Raw genomic sequence first — 18,736 nt, forward strand, 5'->3', positions numbered from 1 at the left:
CTGCTCGGGGCGGCTCCGGGGGGCTGCCGCCCGCCCGGCAGCGCTGCCGCCTCGTTCCCTTCCCTTGGGCGGTTTGTTTGTCGGTTTTAAAACTGTGTGCGGGTGCCGGCGTGATTTTTTTTCAGGTGCACAGAGGAGCTCGTGTATCACCTCCTGTGCTGTTGGGTCCTCGGTGAATCCTGGCCACGTCTTGCTTTCTTCGCCCCGGCTGCCTTCCCTTTGCTGTTTGACATATGTCACCGCGGGGCTTGCTTTGTTTTGTCTTTTTGTGCGCCATGACTTGTCCGATGTGGGGCACGTGTTGCTCATGGTTCTCTCTTGATCTCCTGGTAACCTCATTTCCTTGTGCTTTGGTTTCACAACTTACGCAATATAGGATATTTGGTGGTAGATCTCTGTAACTGCCCCGAGACAATTGCAGATCTCAGAGCAGGCAGTGAAATTGCGCTATCGTCTTCTCATTTCAAACATGTTGTTTAGTTCTGCCTTATTCTACTGCCAGTTCGCAGCTGGTGTTCCTCTGACAGGCTTGCTGTCAAACACTTTTCTCCTGTTTGATCTGTGACTGTGACCTGATGATCCTGTTGTGTTGCATGAAAGCCAGAAGTGAGGACCTTCTTTCAGTTCAGCTTGCTTTTGAGCTCTGTTGGTAGCAGAGGCAACAGCTCAGACAGGCTCTGCTGGGGACTGATGAGGGTGAGAAAAAAGCTGGTACATAAGTTAGGCAGGTTTGATATGTATGTAGCAAGCCAGATCCAGGCTATTGTACCCCCTGGGGGGTAACTGTATTGTGAAGAATTCTGGAGGAGCAGTTATTTTTTCAACTTTGGCAATGTTGCCAAACATTTTGTTTCAATCCCAGCACTTTAATTTTGCCTCCATGTGCCTTTTCACCCCAGTGTTGTATTCTTTTCAGTCTGTCTTAAGCAGTTAGTGTTCCTGTTAAAGAGCTGTTGTGTTTTGCCTTCAAGCATTTGTCTGTCACTGACTTGCGCTGACAGCCACAACAACATTTGTTAGGTTTGCAGGGAAAGGGCTGTGTGAGTGAAGGACGGTTCTAGAAAACCCTTGCTGAGGGAAAGTGGCGTGAGAAAGTCAACCACTTCCATGACAGCCTTTACACGGCTCCCTGGTAGCTGTGTAAGGAGGGGAGGTAGTTCACAGAAAGTGCATTGTGGTGAAGATAACCCAGTGCACCACCAAAAACTGGGATGCATTGTGTCAAGTACTGTACAGATGGTTTAGTAACCATCTCATACTCATTAGTATGAGTCCAGAGAGCTGGCCCTCACCATTGACAAGGAGCAAGAGAACAGACAGTGCTGTCCTCATTGCACACCAGGGGAGCAGAAGATCAAAGAGTCTGGGGATTTCCTAAGCGTCATGCAGGAAACCGTAGGAGCAGGGAACTGTCCGCAGTCTGCTGGGTCCCCCACCCTGGGCACTGCTGGTCTCAAGTAGGGCTGAGAAGGGACAGGGTAAATCCATCCATGACAATACAGAAAGCTCCAGCTTTGCGGTTTGGTTTGCTGCAGTGTGCAGCAGCAGATTGCTTGCAGGTGAAACTGCCCTGCAGAAAGGAATGTTTCACAATGAGGGAGGTTAAATTTTACTGAGTGGCAGTGGGAAACCTAAGCCAAACTGGAGTGACCAGAACATTCAGTCAGGGAATGCAGGTGCCTTCACTGGTAACACCCAAACATGAATTTTCACAAAGTTGACTGAACCCAGGGAAAAAAACCCAAATCCATAGCTTTCAGGCAGTTTGGTTCCCTGACCCGAGGGATCACATTGTGATACCAGCCACTCTGCAGTGTGAGAGTGGTGGGGCTGGGCCGGCAACTGCCTGTTCCTGTGGCAGTGCAGCCTTAGATGCCCTTAAGCCACTCGTGAAGCACCACAGGTAAGTTTGTGTCCCCTGGCTGAAACTCTTTTGCAGTGAACCGTTCCCTTCCTGGGGCTCCACAAACACAACCCCACTGCTGGAGCTGCAGGGAGGCCTGCGGGCTCTGGGAAGTTGCCGAGCACCGTGTGATGGTGCTAGTGCCTGCTCTGCCCTGCTGTGAGCTGCCACAGAAGTCGCTGTACATCAGCCGGGGTTGGTCCTGAGCAGTGCTGAGTGTTTTGCAGCTTCAGCTGGCATTCAGCAGTTAGTCACCTTGTGGGCTGAGTGTTTGCCTGTTCTGCAGGACCTTCCTAGCCCCTGCTAGCCATGAATGTGGCACTTTCTGAAGTGTGATTGTTCCTGCCTCTCGGGTTATCTCAGCTGTGCCAGGAGAAAGGCATTTGAGAGAAAATCCTTCCTGGGTTTACTAACTCAATACTCAGATTATGCGGACAAGTTCAGTCTGTCAGAATTCTTAAAATTTTTATGCCCCGCGTCTTCCCTTCCCTGGCTGTACTCCTTTGCCGTGGGCGTGATGAGGCATATGCTGGCATGTCCCCTTGCCCATGGGTTGGGTTGGGGGACATAGTGGCTGTCTGGGGCAAGGGAGGAAGCTGGTGGTTGCTCACAAGGGTACGTGTCACCCTTCTTTCAACCTCAGCAACTTCCTCAGGAGTCCAGGGCAATGACACCCTGACTTACCCATTTACAGACTGCTCCCGCTCTGCCTTTAGCGCAGCCTGAGTTCGGAGCTTCAGCAGAGTTACCTTGCTGCTTTTAATGAGGTGTAAAAACTGCAGGAGGTGTATTGGGGGCTGGAGTGGGGTGAGAGCTCTCTGTGCAGTACCTGCTCCTGGGAGAGCCTCAGCTGTGGGAGCACATTGTTCTCCTTTGTGGGGTGGGTGTCCTGGCATTACAAGTCCCCCACTGTCAGTGCCCATCTTTCAGGCAAACCCTGCTCACCAGCTCTGCCTTTTTGTGGTGATTCTTAGTTAACTAGATTTCTCTGGATTGTCTCTACAAGCGAAGACTGTGTTGCTGTTTGTTAGGCTGCTTGTTATTCAGTACTATGAATAGTTTGGGAACTATCTAAAGAGGCTGAGAAACTCAAACTCTCTTTAAAGTGAGTGATGGACTTTTCTGTCCCTGGAGATTTCTCTGATCAGAGGAGTAAATCTGTGTGTGCTAACAGTGGTTGTTTTTTCTGCACTAGACCAAACCTCTTCAGTCTCAGAGCAGCCAGGGCAAAGCTGCGAGGCAGCGCAGTGTGGAGATTGGCTGAGCTGTGGGATTTTCCAGCTGAATTTACATATCGCCCACTGCTCTGCATGCCTTTCTGTTTACATCACTTAAGAGCGATACACACATACACGCACACAGATAGCGGAAGCGACATTTTGACCGAGGAAAAGCCTGCCCACAGAGTAGGAACTTGGTCATGGTCGCGTCTTGCCGGGCTTCGCCGCTCCGTGCCAGCTTGGACGGACGATGGTGAGTTTCGTCCAAGGTAAAGCGTTTGCCTGGGAGCTGGATGTCAGGGCTGTGTCGGCAGTGTTCCCTGGGAGGCTGCTGTGCGTTAGTGGTCGCGGACAGTAGTAAGAGAGGAACTGTTTCATGCCTGTGTCTAGATCTTGGTGAAGAAGCAGGAGGTATCTGAAATCCAATGCCAGTTTAGAAGTGGGTACCTGTTGCCTGTCCAACGAGCTGGAGCTGTATTATGCTGATTTTATGATCCTTCGGAGTGACCTTTGGAAGGATGTGTAACACTTGACTGTGCGGCAACCCAGCAAGTGTTTTCTGAGGTTGTTTGTGGTGGTTTCAGAATCGGGAAATCCTTGATATTCTTTAAGGAAAGTTGTAAGCAAAGAAGCCAAGTTTGTGAGAAGAGGCAGTATCTCTCACTGCCTTTTCTGTGCATCCTAAGTCATCGTGGCTACAGTACAGCTGCTAATAGTACATTGGGGGAGTAACTTGAATACAGCTTTCCTAGGGTGGTGTTAGGTGGTTGTGGGACACTGAATGGTGCTTCTGTGTGAAAGTTATCGGTAGATTTGCCATGGCGGAAGTGTCCATATCCACTGATTTCTTCTGGAATCAAGGATTTGGTGCTTTTTTATCAAAGGGGAGGACATGGTTAGTTTGATTGTGTTTTGCCCAGCTCACATGCTACCTGGAAAGCACTACAATTTTCTCCCTTTCTCAGTCACTGGTTGACACTCCCTAGCAGTGAGCGTAGCTGTCTTATGTTGTGCTCTCCTGCTTGTTCTCAGTGGCAAAGTCCAAGGAAACTGTGAAAAAAAAAAAAAGAGCAGGTGACAGAAATTTACTGGTTTTTTTTTTTTTTTTTTTTTTTTTTTTTTTTTTTTTTTTTTTTTTTGTGAAGGAGCCGATGCATTTCAGATGGATCTTTAAAGTGGTGTAATTGCACCCAGAGGGCAAGCAAGAGCACCTCATGAAGTTTCAAAGCTTTGGAGTGTGTTGAGGGGGAATAGGGGATGAAGTGATACTTCGTGCATTTTGAGTAAAGATTATGGGCTCAGGTTTCTTATGACTTTAATCTGTAAGAATCCCATAATGTCATAGGAGTGGTTAAACCTTTCCAGAGGAGAGTAGCCACCTGTAAGGCAAAGCAGTTTGAAAAGCCCTCAATGACTGCACAGCAATTGAGAAACGAAATAAAGAAGAAACTTTGATTGCCTTGGGTCTAGCAGGGTGGCTTCAGGAAAGGAAAATGCAGCAGATGAGACAAGTGTTCTCTGGCTTCACTGGGGGACATGGGGTGCAGCATCTGCTAAAAACTGTGTCCCTTAGTGCATTTATGGGTGTTTAACTCCTTTCCCAGGCCGGCTGAGAGGTGGCTTTTGAACTTTGGTAAATTACCAGCCAAGGGTGGGACTAGAATGGATTAGTTTCTGGTTTTCATGGGCAAGTCTCTCGGTCACAGCCTTGCTGAAGTGCTCATGTCAGCACCGCGCGGGGCGAAGGCGAGAGGTGTGCAAGGGAATTCAGGATCTGTTTGTACAGGGGTTTTCTGTGTGAGCTCTTGCTGCTCCTGAGCTGATCAACCAAGATTGAAGCCCTCCAAGCAGAGGCTTTGTTTCCTCATATACTGTCCTGCCAGGACAGGGGCTGAATCTCTCCATAACCCAGGTTTTGCTGCTGACCTGGCATATGTCTTAGGGTTTTTTTTAAATGGGTTGCAAGCCCATCTATCTATTGGATTCCTGTAGGCCAGTTTGCAGCAGGTAAACCAGCAGCAGAGCCTCACCTAGCCCACAGGACCCCGTGGGGTCTCGGCAGCTGCTTATTCTCTCTGTCAAGCAAGGCTGAGGAGTGCCAGTTAGCACCAGTTCTGGTGAGATTTGTGTAGGTGACTATTCATAGCTTTTGAAGTGTGATATCTTGAGATCATCACCTGCCTTGCACAAAGGAGATGGCCATTCCATCTCAAGAAACAGCAGCAGGGCTGAGATTTTGTCTTGGAGGGGTAGGACATTGTTGGTTTGGGGCCTTGGATGTTTTTTTTTTTTCTTTTTTCTTAAACAGTTCCACAATTTAATAATGTGAAGATCCCTGAATGGGTCTGTTCTTTGAGTGAGGATGTGGGAAAGATCACAAGCTGTGAAAGGAACAGCATGCAGCACTGTAATGTTAGGGCCAACTTTTAAAGCACCTTTTGATTAAGGGCCTTGTGTGGAAGAGCTCTGAGCTTGTCTGTTTCTGCCAGCCTGGCCACCCCAGCAGCGACCACGTAGGTACTGAGCCAAGACAAGCCAATCTCGGTTGCAGGGGTCAGGCACTACTGAACCCTGGTCTGTGGCCTTATGCATAAGAAAAATGGTGTAGTAGGTGGATGCTTCCAGGTTTCCTAAAATGGAAGTAAAGCTTCAAGCGTAGCTTTTGTGTCATGGAAACAGTATTGAACATTGTCCTCTTTTCTAACTTCTAACTTGATTTTAGGTTTTTGGGAAAAATGAGATGCTTTGTTCCACCAGAGCAATCACTTTTGATCCAGTTACAGGCACATTTGAAAGTTACTGCTTCAGGTTTTAACATGAAGTATTGCAAAAAGTTTTTCTATCCCAAGGACTCATTACCCTTTAGGAAAAGCACCTAACACAAAATGATTTCCCTTTCTGAACTGCATTTGCACAAAGGAATGACAGTGTTCAAACAGCTGTTGAATGTGCTCCCTCAGCTCTGCAGTCAATTGAAGCGCTGGTAAAAGTAGCAGCAATTAAAAATGTCACTTTTATTTTTATTGATGACAGCTCAGTACAATTATGGTCTCACTTTAAGTAGCTCAGAAAAGTTTGTATGACTTTTAAGAGCAATGCAAAAACTTGTAAACAATAAAAAGGCTCTTTCTGTTCCACAGAACCAAAGACCCACCAGATGGAAGTGCCATCCTCTGTCAGTAAGGCTGAACTTCTGTTCACGTTTTATGTTCTAGTGCTGACTGCACATCTCAGTATACGTCCCTGGCCTTAGAGGGGTCACCCTAAGAGTGTAAGAAATGCCCTACTGGGTCAAAGCATTGCTCTGCCTAGCCCCAGTTCTGTCTTCAGCAGTTACAAAAATGGATGCTGTTAATGCCGAGGACATGAACCTGACCACTTTCTACCATCCATTTGCCTCTCATTTTCCCACCACTCAGAGTAGCTGGATTAGGGACTACATCCCATTGATCATTTTAATATCATTCCCTGAAGTTTCTCTAACTACACTGTGGCCTTCTTCCGAAGCAAAGACCAGAACTGCTACAGCGCTCAGGAGATAAATACATCGTTTTATGTAGCACCCAAATGACATCCTCGTGGTGGTTTTCCACAGCTTTTGTGATGCTGCTCAGCATTTCGTTGGCCTGTTTGTCTGCTGCTGTCTTCTAGGCTGAGAATTGCAGCTAGCTGACCACAGAGACTCCAGCTTCTCTTTCCTGAGTTGTAGCTGCCAGGTCAGAGCTGAGCATCGCATAGGCCTGCTTTCATTATTTTTCCCTAGATGCATCGCTTGACATTTATCTCTGTAAAAGCTCATCTGCAACCTTTTTGTCTCCTCAGTTTTGTGAGGTTCTTGAGTTCCTTACTGTCAACATGGTATTTGACTACTCAAAAGAGCTTAGTGTCATCTGCAAACTTGGCGATTTCACTGCTCACTCTTTATTCAACATCTTCACCTATGACCTTGAAAAAGCTAATTCGGCAGTGGTTCTTGGGGGAACCTTTGCGTAGTCTCCTCTAACCTGAGGAGTGACCATTCAGGTCCATCCTCTGGTTCTTGTCTGGTGACGTCTGTCTCTGTGATCTGCTGTAGCTCTTGCACATTCTTATGGCCCGTGTTTTACAAGTCAGACTAGATGCTGATAGTCCTCGTCACCATGTTCTTTAAGCCCTGTTAATGTAGTTCATGAGCGCTTGTGAGTGCTATTTCCACCAGAGACACTGACCAAGAAAGCCAGCGTGACTGTCCCATGGTTGTCTCTGTAGAAGAGTTGGCATTTGAGCTCATGAATCGTGTCTCATTTATGCTTTGGTCTGAGGCATTCCCTTGCAGGTTCTGTGGGCCATTGAGAATTCTGTGTGGGCAACACCTTGGTACTGCAGAAGGACAAGGTAGACAGAGCCTGCCCAAACTGGGCTGGATTTATTTACTAGCCCTGTTACCTCCCCCAAAAGAGCCCTGGATGTGTGAGAGCTTGTGATACAGCTGAGAAGGGGGGTGTAGTCCACAAACCCACAGCCCCTGCTCTTGGCATCTGCTTGCCTTGCCCTGTCCTGTTGAGCTGGGCTGTTGGAGCAGCACGGTGCATTTTAGCTTTTGTAAGAGTATTTCCCCGGTGATGTGCCAATACTCTCAAGGATGTGTAACCCTTCTTGTTCTGGCTACGGTGTTGTAAGAGGAACAGAAGCTTGCATCTTATGCTGTAAATACCCAGGCTGCGAAATAAGGAAATTCACGTCACCCACAGGCTGTTCCCAGCCAGAGCAGGATAACCCCATGCCTGCCTTTCTCATGAGGCCAGCTGCACACATTGGCTTTGCTCTCCAGCAAACATTCCTGCTGTGTATGATTTCACCAGCCCAGCAGTTTTCTCAGGGGTGAATAATGTTAGAGATGGCTTCAATGAACTGAGCGAGGAAAAAAAGAAGAACAAAGCAGATGTAGGACATGTCGCTGAGTTTTATGGGCTGTTGATTGCGTAAGGCGGAGATGCTTGCAGGTTTCTTGGCAAAGAGACACTGTGCAGCGTGGGGCATTGCATCTGCCAGCCGCTCCCCAGCAGTGCCACGTTTCACCTGTGGGATCCAGTGCCGTGTCCGTGTCTTGTCCCGGAGAGCAGCCGGAGCACAAACTGCAGCAGTGCCATTGTGCCTGCAATGGTGTAGTTCCTGCATTAGGAACTGGCTCCTAACTGGGACCAAGCAGGTTACGTGATGTTTGTGAAGGACTGGATACTCTGCTATCCCTTCTTCTCTTGCCACGTCCCCCCTCAAAGCCTTGGCCTTGATCTTGAGGTTGGTTGTAAGGACCTTTTGCTGAGTGTTGAGAATAGCTGGGGGTGCGCTCTGGGGGCTGAGAGGAGGGGAGACCCTTGAGGTACCCATGCCAGTCCCACCAGACTCATCTTGTGGGCAAACTCTTCAGCACAGCCACAGGATTAGCTGGGCCACAGGTCCCGGAGGTGATTCCCCTCCCTGCTTTGAGGTGCGGTGATGGGGTTGGCAGCAGCGTTAAACAGCCGGCAGAAAACCGCTCCATTGCTGATCCTGTTGGCCTCTGCAGCGGGGAGAAAGAGAACTGCTTTCCCCAGCTCTCTCTGCAACTACTGGTGGTTGGGTTTTTCCTTGCCTGGAGTACTAAAGTAGGAATTTTAAGGCTTTTCTTCTCGCTGAGTCTTAAAAGCTTGAGTTGATCCCTGTGGTGTGCAAATGCTGAAACCTAGCCCTTCCCCTCCCTTGCATCTGGTTACTATCAGCTGTGTGATTTAGTGAATAGCAGGTCCCCACAGCTTCCTTTTTCCAGGGTGGATTTTTTCCCCTCTTTTTTTACTGTCAAAGCACTAAAGTTGCATGTTAAAAAAAAATAAAAAATATATTAACTCCAGGCTGGGTTCCCAAGCTGATCTCCAGACACATGGGTCCACGCATGCCTCTGCAGTTTAGAGGGCAGCCCCATGCTGTTGTGCTGCCAGGACACACAAGTTCTTTCAACAGTTCTTGTCTTTTTAGAGCAAACGGAGCCTGTCCTTTCACTGCAGGTGTCAGGGTGCCTCTGCAACTCATTTGGCTGTAAATCATAACCTGACCCTGTAGAGTCCTGGGCCAGAAAATTGGGAGAATGTTTCCAGCGTGAGGGCTTCTGACCTGCTGCTCTGCAGAGCTGCTGAAGATGCTCAGGGGATTTCTGGAGCCCCTTTGTATTTGGTCCTGTGAGAAGGACTTAGCAGCCCAAAGGATTCTGTGATTTTGGTTTTCCTTCCTTCTAGGTCACAGAGCGCGTGTATTTTGTAACATAAAATATTTGATACTTTCACTGTGTCGTAGTCTGTATCTCCTCAGGATGCAGTTCTGCTTGGACCCCACAGGCTGAGCAGCTCTGCCTGCAGTCTGGGCGCACAGATGCCGAGCCAAGGTTCAGAGATCTGGTGGAGATTTTTGCAAGTGCTGTAGGAAGCTGGTATTAATGTCAACACCACCAGCTCTTTTCTGCCTCCTTTTAACTTTTTTGATATCAGTTGGAAAAGGCCTTTCTCAGTACCTCTTGGAAGACTGAGATGTGAAGGAGCTGTCAGACAGTGCTCTAGAGAGGTGTCTGCTCTGTTGAAATGTTTCCTATATATGGTGGTTGCAGAGATTTGGGCTGAAATCAGATATTCATGTGGCGGCTGGTGTTCTGCAGCCTGGCTGATATTCTACTTGACATTTTTTCCATTGCTTGCATTCCTCTGGTTTCTGTTCAGAGAAGACACAAAGCAGGCTCCCTGCTGCTGCTTGCAGGTAGGTTGCTCAGCCAAGCTGCAGAGCGCAGGACTTGCTTATAAACAATGAGGGGAAAATCCCTGTGTTCCAGCCTGTCTTCCCTTCCTCGCTTGGATTTATCCAAGATCTGTTGAAGTTGGAACGCATTTTGCATCCCTTTCAATGGGGCTTTGGGACAGGGAGAAACTGGAGATGTGCCTCCTTAACACCTCTCAGCAGTAAGCAGTTCTGTTGCCTGCTGGGTTACCCTGAGAGCCACACCACGGCGGACACCTCCTAGCCTCCACAGAAGTTTCAAAGGCAGTTATTTAAAGGGTCATACTCATCTTTGGCTGACAGGCCATAACTCACTGATTGCAGCAGCTCAAGTGCCTGTATGTCACTGTTTGTTGCACATCTGATCCTATGTTTAATGATATTACAAAACTACTCAAACTGTTAGTTGTCCTCATTCTTGGTTTTTCCTGTTTTCCCATTGCTTTCTTGAGTCTCCATCTGTTATGTTTGAAGGCAATACATGCCCTGAAAATGAGAAGGGATGAAGCTTCTGTCTGAGTCTCCAGACAGCCTGCAATCCTCCATAAGGATGGGCTTCCTCTCCTTCCATCTGTGAGTGATTGTTTGCCTTGAAACCCAGTAGGAATATTTGATATGCAAGGTTCCCTTAATGCTGTCATGGCTGGTGAGGTGGGAGCATATCCCTGCTCTTGTCTTGTGAGTAGTGCGGGATAGAGGGTGTTCGTGTAGATGCTGCTGAGGTTCTCTGAAGAAGGAATCATGAATTCATAGCCCTGAAAAGTGAGTCCCTCTATTTCCACCCTAATGTGGGAGGAGGAGGGTGCTGAATCCCTTCTCCAGAGGAGAGACTGGTGAGCTTAGCTGTATTGTTAGACATAGGGAACTTATAGAGGAGGGGAACTTTAGCGATACATGCATGTTATTAGACAAGAGACAATGCAACCTTCAGGCATGAAATCCCAGGACATGTGGCAGTTAGTGTCATCACTCATGGAAGTACTTGCTTCACATTATTTATGAGCACTGCATCATCTGGAGGCCCCAGCTGAGGTGGAGACCTTTTTGTGCTAGATGCTGCACAAATATCCAAAGATTCTTTCATCTTCAGACATTGTAGTCCAGATATGCTGTGCAGCAGAGGTAAACTAAAGAGACTTGTGCAGGGAGGAAGCAGAAAGCTCCAGTGGCTTGCCCAAGGTTGCAAGAGGGTGGGAGGCTGAGTGGGGTTCAGATCTTGTGGGGCCATGGCCAGTGTGTTACCCAAAAGCTTTGTCTGCCCTCTTCCCCACCACCCACCCTCCCTGTGCCTTCTGCTATCTGTGCTCTAAGTAATCACTGAAAGGAATAAAAGGATCCTGATGGCCAATGCCAAACTTCTCGCTTGCTGGAACCCAGCTTTAAACTCGGCAGGTCTCCATGATGCAGCAGCACAACACTGCTTCATTCCTGCTGTTCTTGAGACAACTCCAGCAACTCTGCTTAGCATCTCCTAAGGGATCTGGCATTTGCAAACAGCCAGGACAGTGCTTTCAAGTGTGTGGAAAACATTATCCAGATCCCTGTTTTTAAGATGGTCTTGGGTTTGGTTTTGGGGTTTCTGTTTGTTTGGTTTTTTGTTGGGGTTTTGTATTTTTTTGTTTTAGACCGTAGCTTTTTCTGAGAGTTTAGACCTGAGTAGTGATTCCCTGGACTGTGCTGCTGCTATAATCTGGCTGCCTGACAGTTGTCTGATAAAGAACTGCAGAGAGCAACATGAAGTGCTGTGTCAGGCGTGGCTGAGGACAGCTTGAACGTTGCCTTTGCGGTGTTTAAAATGTGAGTGCAGGACATGACCGGCCCTGTGTGCAGGCAGCCTTGCCCTGGGGCTCACAGGGGAGGTGGGTGCGCTCTTGGGCTGGGACTAAGGAGGCCCTGGGCAAGTCCCAGGTCACAGCTATGTTGTGTGATCATGTCTCTCTTTGAGCCTCAGTTTCCCTTTCTGTAAAGTGGAGAAATCACAGTGGTCTCCTTTATAAAGAGCTTGGAGATTTAGGACTTGTCACCCTCAGATAAGAGAAAACCAATTGCTAGAAATGTCCAAGATGTTTCACCTGAAGTTGGAAATGTGAGCAGCGGGAGTGTGAAAGCCTGGCCGGAGTGGTGCTGTCTCGGCAGGGACCGGGAGCTCTGCGTTGGCCGATTGCAGGCATCTGCGGGGTGTTTCTTCCAAGGCGCCCTTCGCTGGTGGTTGGCTCTTGTCCTGCAAAAAAAGATTTTGGTTATGTCTTAGTAAACCATTTTTGGCCTGTCTGTCCTCACTGCAGATGTCTGTCTGGTCTGTTGGTTTAGCTTTTGGACTCTGCTGCTGGCAGTGAGAGTACCAAGACTTAACTATACCTTGGACAGAAAGGGGTCTTTTAATCAGGATCCTTCCTAAGCAGCTTATTCCTGGAACACAGGGTCCCTGCCTCCTTGGGCAGGCTGGGACAGCCTGCGAGTGCAAGCAGTACCTTTCAGCTGCAAGGATGAAGGGGCAACTGGGTAGGAGGGCTCATGTGCCCTGCTGATCCCTTGCCTTCTCCGATGGAAACTTCTGCTCAAGCCAGAAGCATCTCTGCATGACAGCAGAGAGGAGGTGCAGCTCCTTCCTATGCATACTCTGGCTCTGAAGGAGACTTTGAGAGTGTCTTGTCAGATTTGCTGGGACAACAGCATAATTTTGTGCCCTGAAGCCAGCATCAGGTTTCAACAGAGGTTAAAGAAAGCAAACTCCATGTGTTTCTGCAGATTATTATTGTGTAATACTTGACTTTGCAAACTTGAACCTAGTAAAAAACTTTGTAAACAATGTAAGAAGAGAAATGAGCCCCTCTGCTGACTTCTGAGGAGAGAGGGTTTCTCTTTCTGGGTGATGATCCAGACTTTGCTGGTTGTTTCTGAGCAGAAACTGGGAGTGAGATCCAGAATCACAAACATGTTCCTTGAAGTAAGGTTTCTTTCATGGTTTCCTTGACCTCGTAGCTCAGACCTTGCTCAAAAGAACTCCTTTAATGCAAATACAGCTAAATCAAACATGGGATTTTTGCTTTCTGCTAAGATCTAACGGTGGCTTTTGTGTTCAGCAGTACAGCCCAGGGCTTTTGAATTAAATAGCAAAACCCCCACTGAGTTCATCACAAGAACAGGATGAGGCCTGCGTTCATCACGCTTTTGAATATGAGGCAGCCTTAAGTTCTGGGGGTGCAGGGAAGATTAGGCTTTGGTTTCCTTGGCTGGAAGTGCCAGAAAGTGCTGCACAGCCTGCCCAGGAAAGGGGCTCCTTTGGAGGGGTCCCTTTCTGCCACCCCAGCTGATGAGGATGTGGGGCTGCTGAGCTTCCAGGGCACCTCTTCCTTCATCTGGCAGTGGGTAAGTCCAGGAGAGAGGAAGGCAGTCATAACCCCTTGTGCTAAAGCAAAGCCCCGGGTGACTGAATGGGATGTTTCTATCGTGTACTCAGAAGGTGGTCTGAGCCGCAAAGCTGCGAGTGAACAGGCTCCCTGGGCTCTGGAGTCCAGGCCAGCTCAGCTTGAGCCTCACAGTTAATGGGATAAGGATTTTACTGGTATAGCTTTACACCCAGAGGCCTTTTCTGCCCTCATGCTTGTGTCTGGTGCCTCAGCCGAAATCCCTTGTGCCTGCCATGGTACAGCCTGTTCTGTCTTCACCATTGCTGTGTCTTGTGGAGGGGACTCCCTTGTAGGAGCCTGCTTACTAATCACTGCTCTGTGCAAAGTGTTTTGGGAAGCAGCAGACAACCTGCTTTCTGAACTACACTCAGACCGGGGAGGGAGGGGGGACCAGATACAGAGCCGCCTTCTCTGCTGGGACTGTCAGTCACAACTGGTACATACTCTCATTTTGAAAAGACTGATGTGTATAATGGCCAGTGGGATGCTAACTTAGAGTAGTCTCCTGAGAAGTCTCATCTGCTGTTAAACAGTTGTATACTTGTAAAAGCAGCTAATGATTATGGGTATTCCAGTATTTGGGCGATTAAGGAGTTGCTTTAAAAGATAGTCGTATTTTTAGAAAGCACTGAGCACTCATCCAGGAATGATTTGAATGAATCTGACTTTGTCTTTGCCACTTGCTTCTGAAAATCCAGGTTTATGTGAGTTTAGGTAAATACTTGGACTTAATGCCACAGGAGAGTGTTCTCTGAGCCCAGGAAAATACATACAATGAACCTAACTCTCTTTCTGTCTTTCTTCTTCCACAGAGCAAACTTCCCATGACTAACAAATGCTGGCCTAGATTATGAGCTCAAACAAGAACGCTCGCTACAATCGTTTCTCCAGTGGCACAACAAACATCACTACTTCTGAAAACACTAACGGGGTAAGGCTTGGTGGTATTGGCAGAGGATAGGGGCTAGGGCTGCTTCTTATGTTCTCATCCTTTCTTTCGAGAAAAAAAAGATGCCTGTTGAAAATCTAGTATTTTCTTGCCTCTTAAAAATCACAATATCCACAGATAAAAGTTGGAAATATACATGTACATTTTTTGACCAGTTCAGGAAAGGTAGCAAGCCTTTGGGCTGCGCTGCAGTGATACACACTGACTTTAATTTTGTCAATATTTCAGACAAGAATGGAAACAACTTTTGGGCCAGCTTACTCTGCTGTGACAACCATCACAAAGGGTGAGTGTATTCCACGTGTAGAGCTTTTCCCCAAAGCACTATGTGTGATTCCTACCAGTTTTTTCTTTGTTGTTGTTATTTTACAAATCATAAAGCCGTTGGGAGAACCACCGTGTTCATTACAGACAGGTGCCGAGGTGCTGTTTTTAGTATTATGAAGCCCAAGTGTTATTTAATCATGGCGTCTGATCACCAGCCATGATGGAAATGAGCATGCACAGAAATTTTCTCCCATTAGGCAGACTTAACAGTACCACTGGGAGGCCCTTGCTGAAATTAGGATAGTACAACAGGGTTTGATACAGAGCTCAGTCCCAAATCTTATTTATCCCTGTGACTTCTCATGCAATCATTACGAGTGCTGAAAATTCCCACCTTCACTCTCTGCCTGACTGTGAGTCACTCTGGACACTTTGGTAAAACCCCCATGGCTGTTTTTAGCTCAGACAGGAGGGGTTGCAAGTGTACCTGCTCATTTAAAATTCTTGTGCTTTGTTCATCAAAGCCCAGCAGGTGAGGAGTCTAAGCCCTGACACGTGGTGTGAATGTAGAACGAGGTCTGGTTTTATTTTGGAATAAAAATATCCTTACTCTAGTAAAGATAAACTGTGGCACTTGACAGTGATTTAGATAAGGAAATGAATGTCTGCCCAAGGAAAATGTTTAGATTACATTTGTCCAGGACTGTGGACTCTTGATGTTTTTGGACTCCTGAATATTTACATACAAAATTTTATATAAGTCAGTAACATGATCTTTATACAAATATCTCATATTTAATTTAGCATGCTTCCCTGGTGCTACAAGATTATCCAGACCTCCCTTGATCGAAGCAATTTTTGTTGGTGTCTGAGATATGTGGGAGTATAAGGTTTCCTTTTAATAGTATTTTTAACCTATGCACCTGGTGGAGTATTATCTGTGCTCTTTTCTGGGCAAGCTACCTTCAAAGGGCTGCATGCATTTCAGCAAGCTATCAGAGATCAGGGTTGTTCTGCCTGCACTGATATGTCCAGGTCATGAACTGGAGTTGGGGAATCCCTAGTCTTTTCCTTTTCTAAGGAACACTCACAGCTACAGAGACTGACCTGTAGCTTGGAAATGTTACTGAGGAGCCTGAATGCTTGCTTTTTTTTTTATTTTATTTTTTTATTTTTATTTGCTTTAAAGCTGACGGGACCAATACTTTTAAACAGCACCGTCGGACCCCATCCTCCTCCAGCACACTCACCTACTCCCCACGAGATGAGGACGATGGCATGGTAGGTGTTGCCAGGAGCCCTCCTGCTCACTGGCTTAGCTGATTATATGTCAAATGAGAGATGTCTGGTGCTCCTCTAGACTCCTCTGCCTCCCTCATCGTTCCTGTGCACTGTGTTATATCGGAGGCAGATGTCTGCACCGGAGGCAGGACCAGCCTCAACATCTCCTGGTTGGTGCAGTGGGGAAGCAGAGGTTGTTTCTGACCTAGGGCGTTAGGCTGGTACTGCTGGTGCTCATTTTCAGACTGCTTGAAAATGGTATGTGGTTACAAAGCGCAGGAGCTACAAATCCCACAGGCCTGCTTGTGAGGGTGTACCTGCCTCCTGATGTGAGCACTGTCCTCTGCGTCTCCTGGGCTTGAGAGAAAACATAGCTACTGTCAGCGATGTCTGGGGCACTGACAGAGGCGAGTCAGTCTTGATCAGGGTGTGTTGGATGAACCATCCAGCACCACACAAAATCCATTCCTATTTCTACCTCCAGATGGGGCTTCTGACCACAGGGAGCAGGTTTGAAACCTGCAGAGTGGGATGTCGGACACTATGCTCGGCTCCTGGGGATTACATCATCGGGGTCTTCTCACACAAACCATTCCCATGCCTCACAGTATCTTTGCAGAAAAGCACTTCCCAATTTCGTATCCAGCTTTCTCATTCATCACACTCACTTCTGAGTAACTTCTTTTTGGGGAATTTAGTGATCCCACAGGCCTCACAGTTAGCTGCTTAAAGAGAAATTAAACCAGCTAAATCAATTAAATCAAGAACAGCAACAGCAAAGCAAACCTCAGTGAATGGATGGATAGCTCTGAGGCCTTGACCTTCTCCTGTCCCTAGTGCTCCAGCCACATCTCATAACCACAAGCTCGTGTTTAGGTTTAAGCCTGTTTAGTAGTAGACTTCAAATTAAGTAAGTACTTGTAGACTTTGTCAGGTTACGAGACCCAGCTTCCAAGCCAGGGATAAATGGATCACTGCTGCTGCTGAAGTTAGGCACTGGCAGAGACTGGGGTCAGCAACAGTATGGAGCTACAACACTTCTTAAAATAAATTTGATGCCAGATTGCAAAGAGCTTTATTGTCAGCATCCTATAAAGTTCCTTCTGTTGCTCAGAGATCTTGCGGTGTTTTATGTCAGCATGTGGGGTTTTTTTTTAGTTTGGGTTTTTTTGTTTTGTTTTGGTTTTTTTCCCCAAAAAGTCCTTTGAACATTTTCCTCCTGTCCTTAGCAAATGAAATTCTCCATCACATCACTGACCTCATGGTGCTCGGCCGCTGTTCCAGGAAGCCCTTGGCTGTCAGCATGATCCAGTGGTCTGAGTGCTGTGCTCACTGCACCTTTTTCATGAGCTGTGCGGTTCTCACAGAGCATATGTGAAGATTTTTCCAGAGGAGCAGGGGGTGCTGAAGATGTTACATTTGGCCATGTCTGATGTAGAAGCTCCCTGACTCCTTTGAAAACCCCAGCTTCATGAACTGAGGTGCACAGCCAAGAATAGGAGAGATCTTTCCTAGGACCGAGCCTCAGTCCTCTTGGACAGTCTCAGCCCACCTCCCCTGGAATGCTAAATATTCTTAAGCAAAAATAGCAAGAGGATTAATGAGTGGTTCAGGAAGCAGCCTGCAGCATGAGGTACTAACAAACCAGAAGCACCACAGCCCTGCTCTGCCTGCTGCTCCAGACAAACTCTCACTAACCTTTAGGAAGCTTCCTTTGCTTTGTCAAGAAATAATCTGGGATTTCCCTTCCTGATAGCTAAGTTTTCCCTTCTCCAGAAGCTGCCAAGGGCTTGTCAGCTATCAGAGAGACAGCTAGAGACGAGTCAGAGCCCTCCTGTGACCTCCACCACCCCTTTTTCTTTCTTTTTAAAGCTTCTGTTAATGAAACCAAAAGCAGAGCAGCATGTTCTGCATGCAAGGCGGGGATTATTGAGCGGCTGCTGTCATCTTTCCTGAAAACAGTGCCACGGGTTCCTAGCCTCAGTATGCCTACAGGGAGCAGGAACGAGGACTGTACTAGAGCCGTTGCATGGAGGCTGCTTTTGTCGCTGACACGGAAACTGCACCTAAAGATTACAGCTGAATATTGGGGCAAATGTGTACTAATGGATTAAGAGCTGACTGGCTGTCCAAAGTCTCAGTTGTTTATAGGGAGCTTCACCTCCGAACCGGAGGCTGGACTGAGTTACCAGCCAGCCACAAGCTATCCATCTTCCATCAAAAGATGTTTGAGCACTCCATCCTTGGACTGTTTGAAAATGGACTTGATGTTTAGTGCAGAAATAGCCCTGGCACAGGTGTGGGGAGGTGGGACGCTTCTGACAGATCCCCCTAAATCCAAGCCTGTTCCCCTTGTGCCACCTTGCCCCTGAACTCTGCAGGCCTTGAATCGCAAACCCTGTAGCAGGGCCTGGTGCTCCCTGGCTTTGGTGCACACGGGTTCCTCCCCAGCCTGGGCAGATGCCCATAGCGTGGGGGTCCTGTGGTCCTCATGCCCTACTGTTCTGTTTGCAGTGCAAGAGCACCCTGCAGTCAGTCTCCTTTGTGCTGGCAGCTCTACGCACGACTAGTGCTGCAAAGTGAGGTCTAAATAGCCAGGCTAGGAGTGGGAAGCAGTGCAGTGGCTGACCCTGTAGAGGTGAGGTCTTTCAAGTCTTAGCCCTGTTTGCTTGGCAAAAAAAAAAGGCTGCAGATACTTAGAGGGGCAGTAAATGCCAGCACACACCTCTGCCATTCAGTGTTGTCTCTGCAGCCCAAGTGGCGTGATCTTTCTCAGCACATCAGCTTCTCTCCTGCATAGTTAACACCAGCATTAGCCCAGCCAGGACACAGGGAGCTGAGTCCACAGTGTTGCACAAGCCTAGCAAGGCTGTGTCTCACACCCCTGCCTTCTGGAAGTGCTCTTGGGCTGCAGTCCTCCCCCTTCCAT

The 18,736-nt window shown here is 47.7% G+C and overlaps 1 protein-coding gene across 4 annotated transcripts in view; it reads left to right on the plus strand.

The window, feature by feature from the left end:
* The window catches only part of TRAF7 (TNF receptor-associated factor 7, E3 ubiquitin protein ligase), a 36,122-nt gene that overhangs the window by 276 nt on the left and 17,110 nt on the right, over positions 1-18,736 (plus strand). The window contains exons 1-4 of one of the 4 annotated variants that reach the window (XM_010570479.1): positions 3,291-3,376; positions 14,123-14,241; positions 14,488-14,545; positions 15,716-15,807. In XM_010570479.1, the coding sequence (XP_010568781.1) occupies positions 14,161-14,241; positions 14,488-14,545; positions 15,716-15,807 (231 nt within the window). In that variant the 5' untranslated portion in view covers positions 3,291-3,376; positions 14,123-14,160. Of the gene's footprint in view, positions 1-3,290; positions 3,377-8,294; positions 8,401-14,122; positions 14,242-14,487; positions 14,546-15,715; positions 15,808-18,736 lie in introns of those variants that run through there. The other 3 variants (XM_010570480.1, XM_010570478.1, XM_010570481.1) reach the window with 3 other exon arrangements.

The sequence above is a fragment of the Haliaeetus leucocephalus genome, unplaced genomic scaffold (genome assembly GCF_000737465.1).
Source record: "Haliaeetus leucocephalus isolate CR32 unplaced genomic scaffold, Haliaeetus_leucocephalus-4.0 Scaffold295, whole genome shotgun sequence".
In the NCBI taxonomy this organism is placed as follows: Eukaryota; Metazoa; Chordata; class Aves; order Accipitriformes; family Accipitridae; genus Haliaeetus; species Haliaeetus leucocephalus.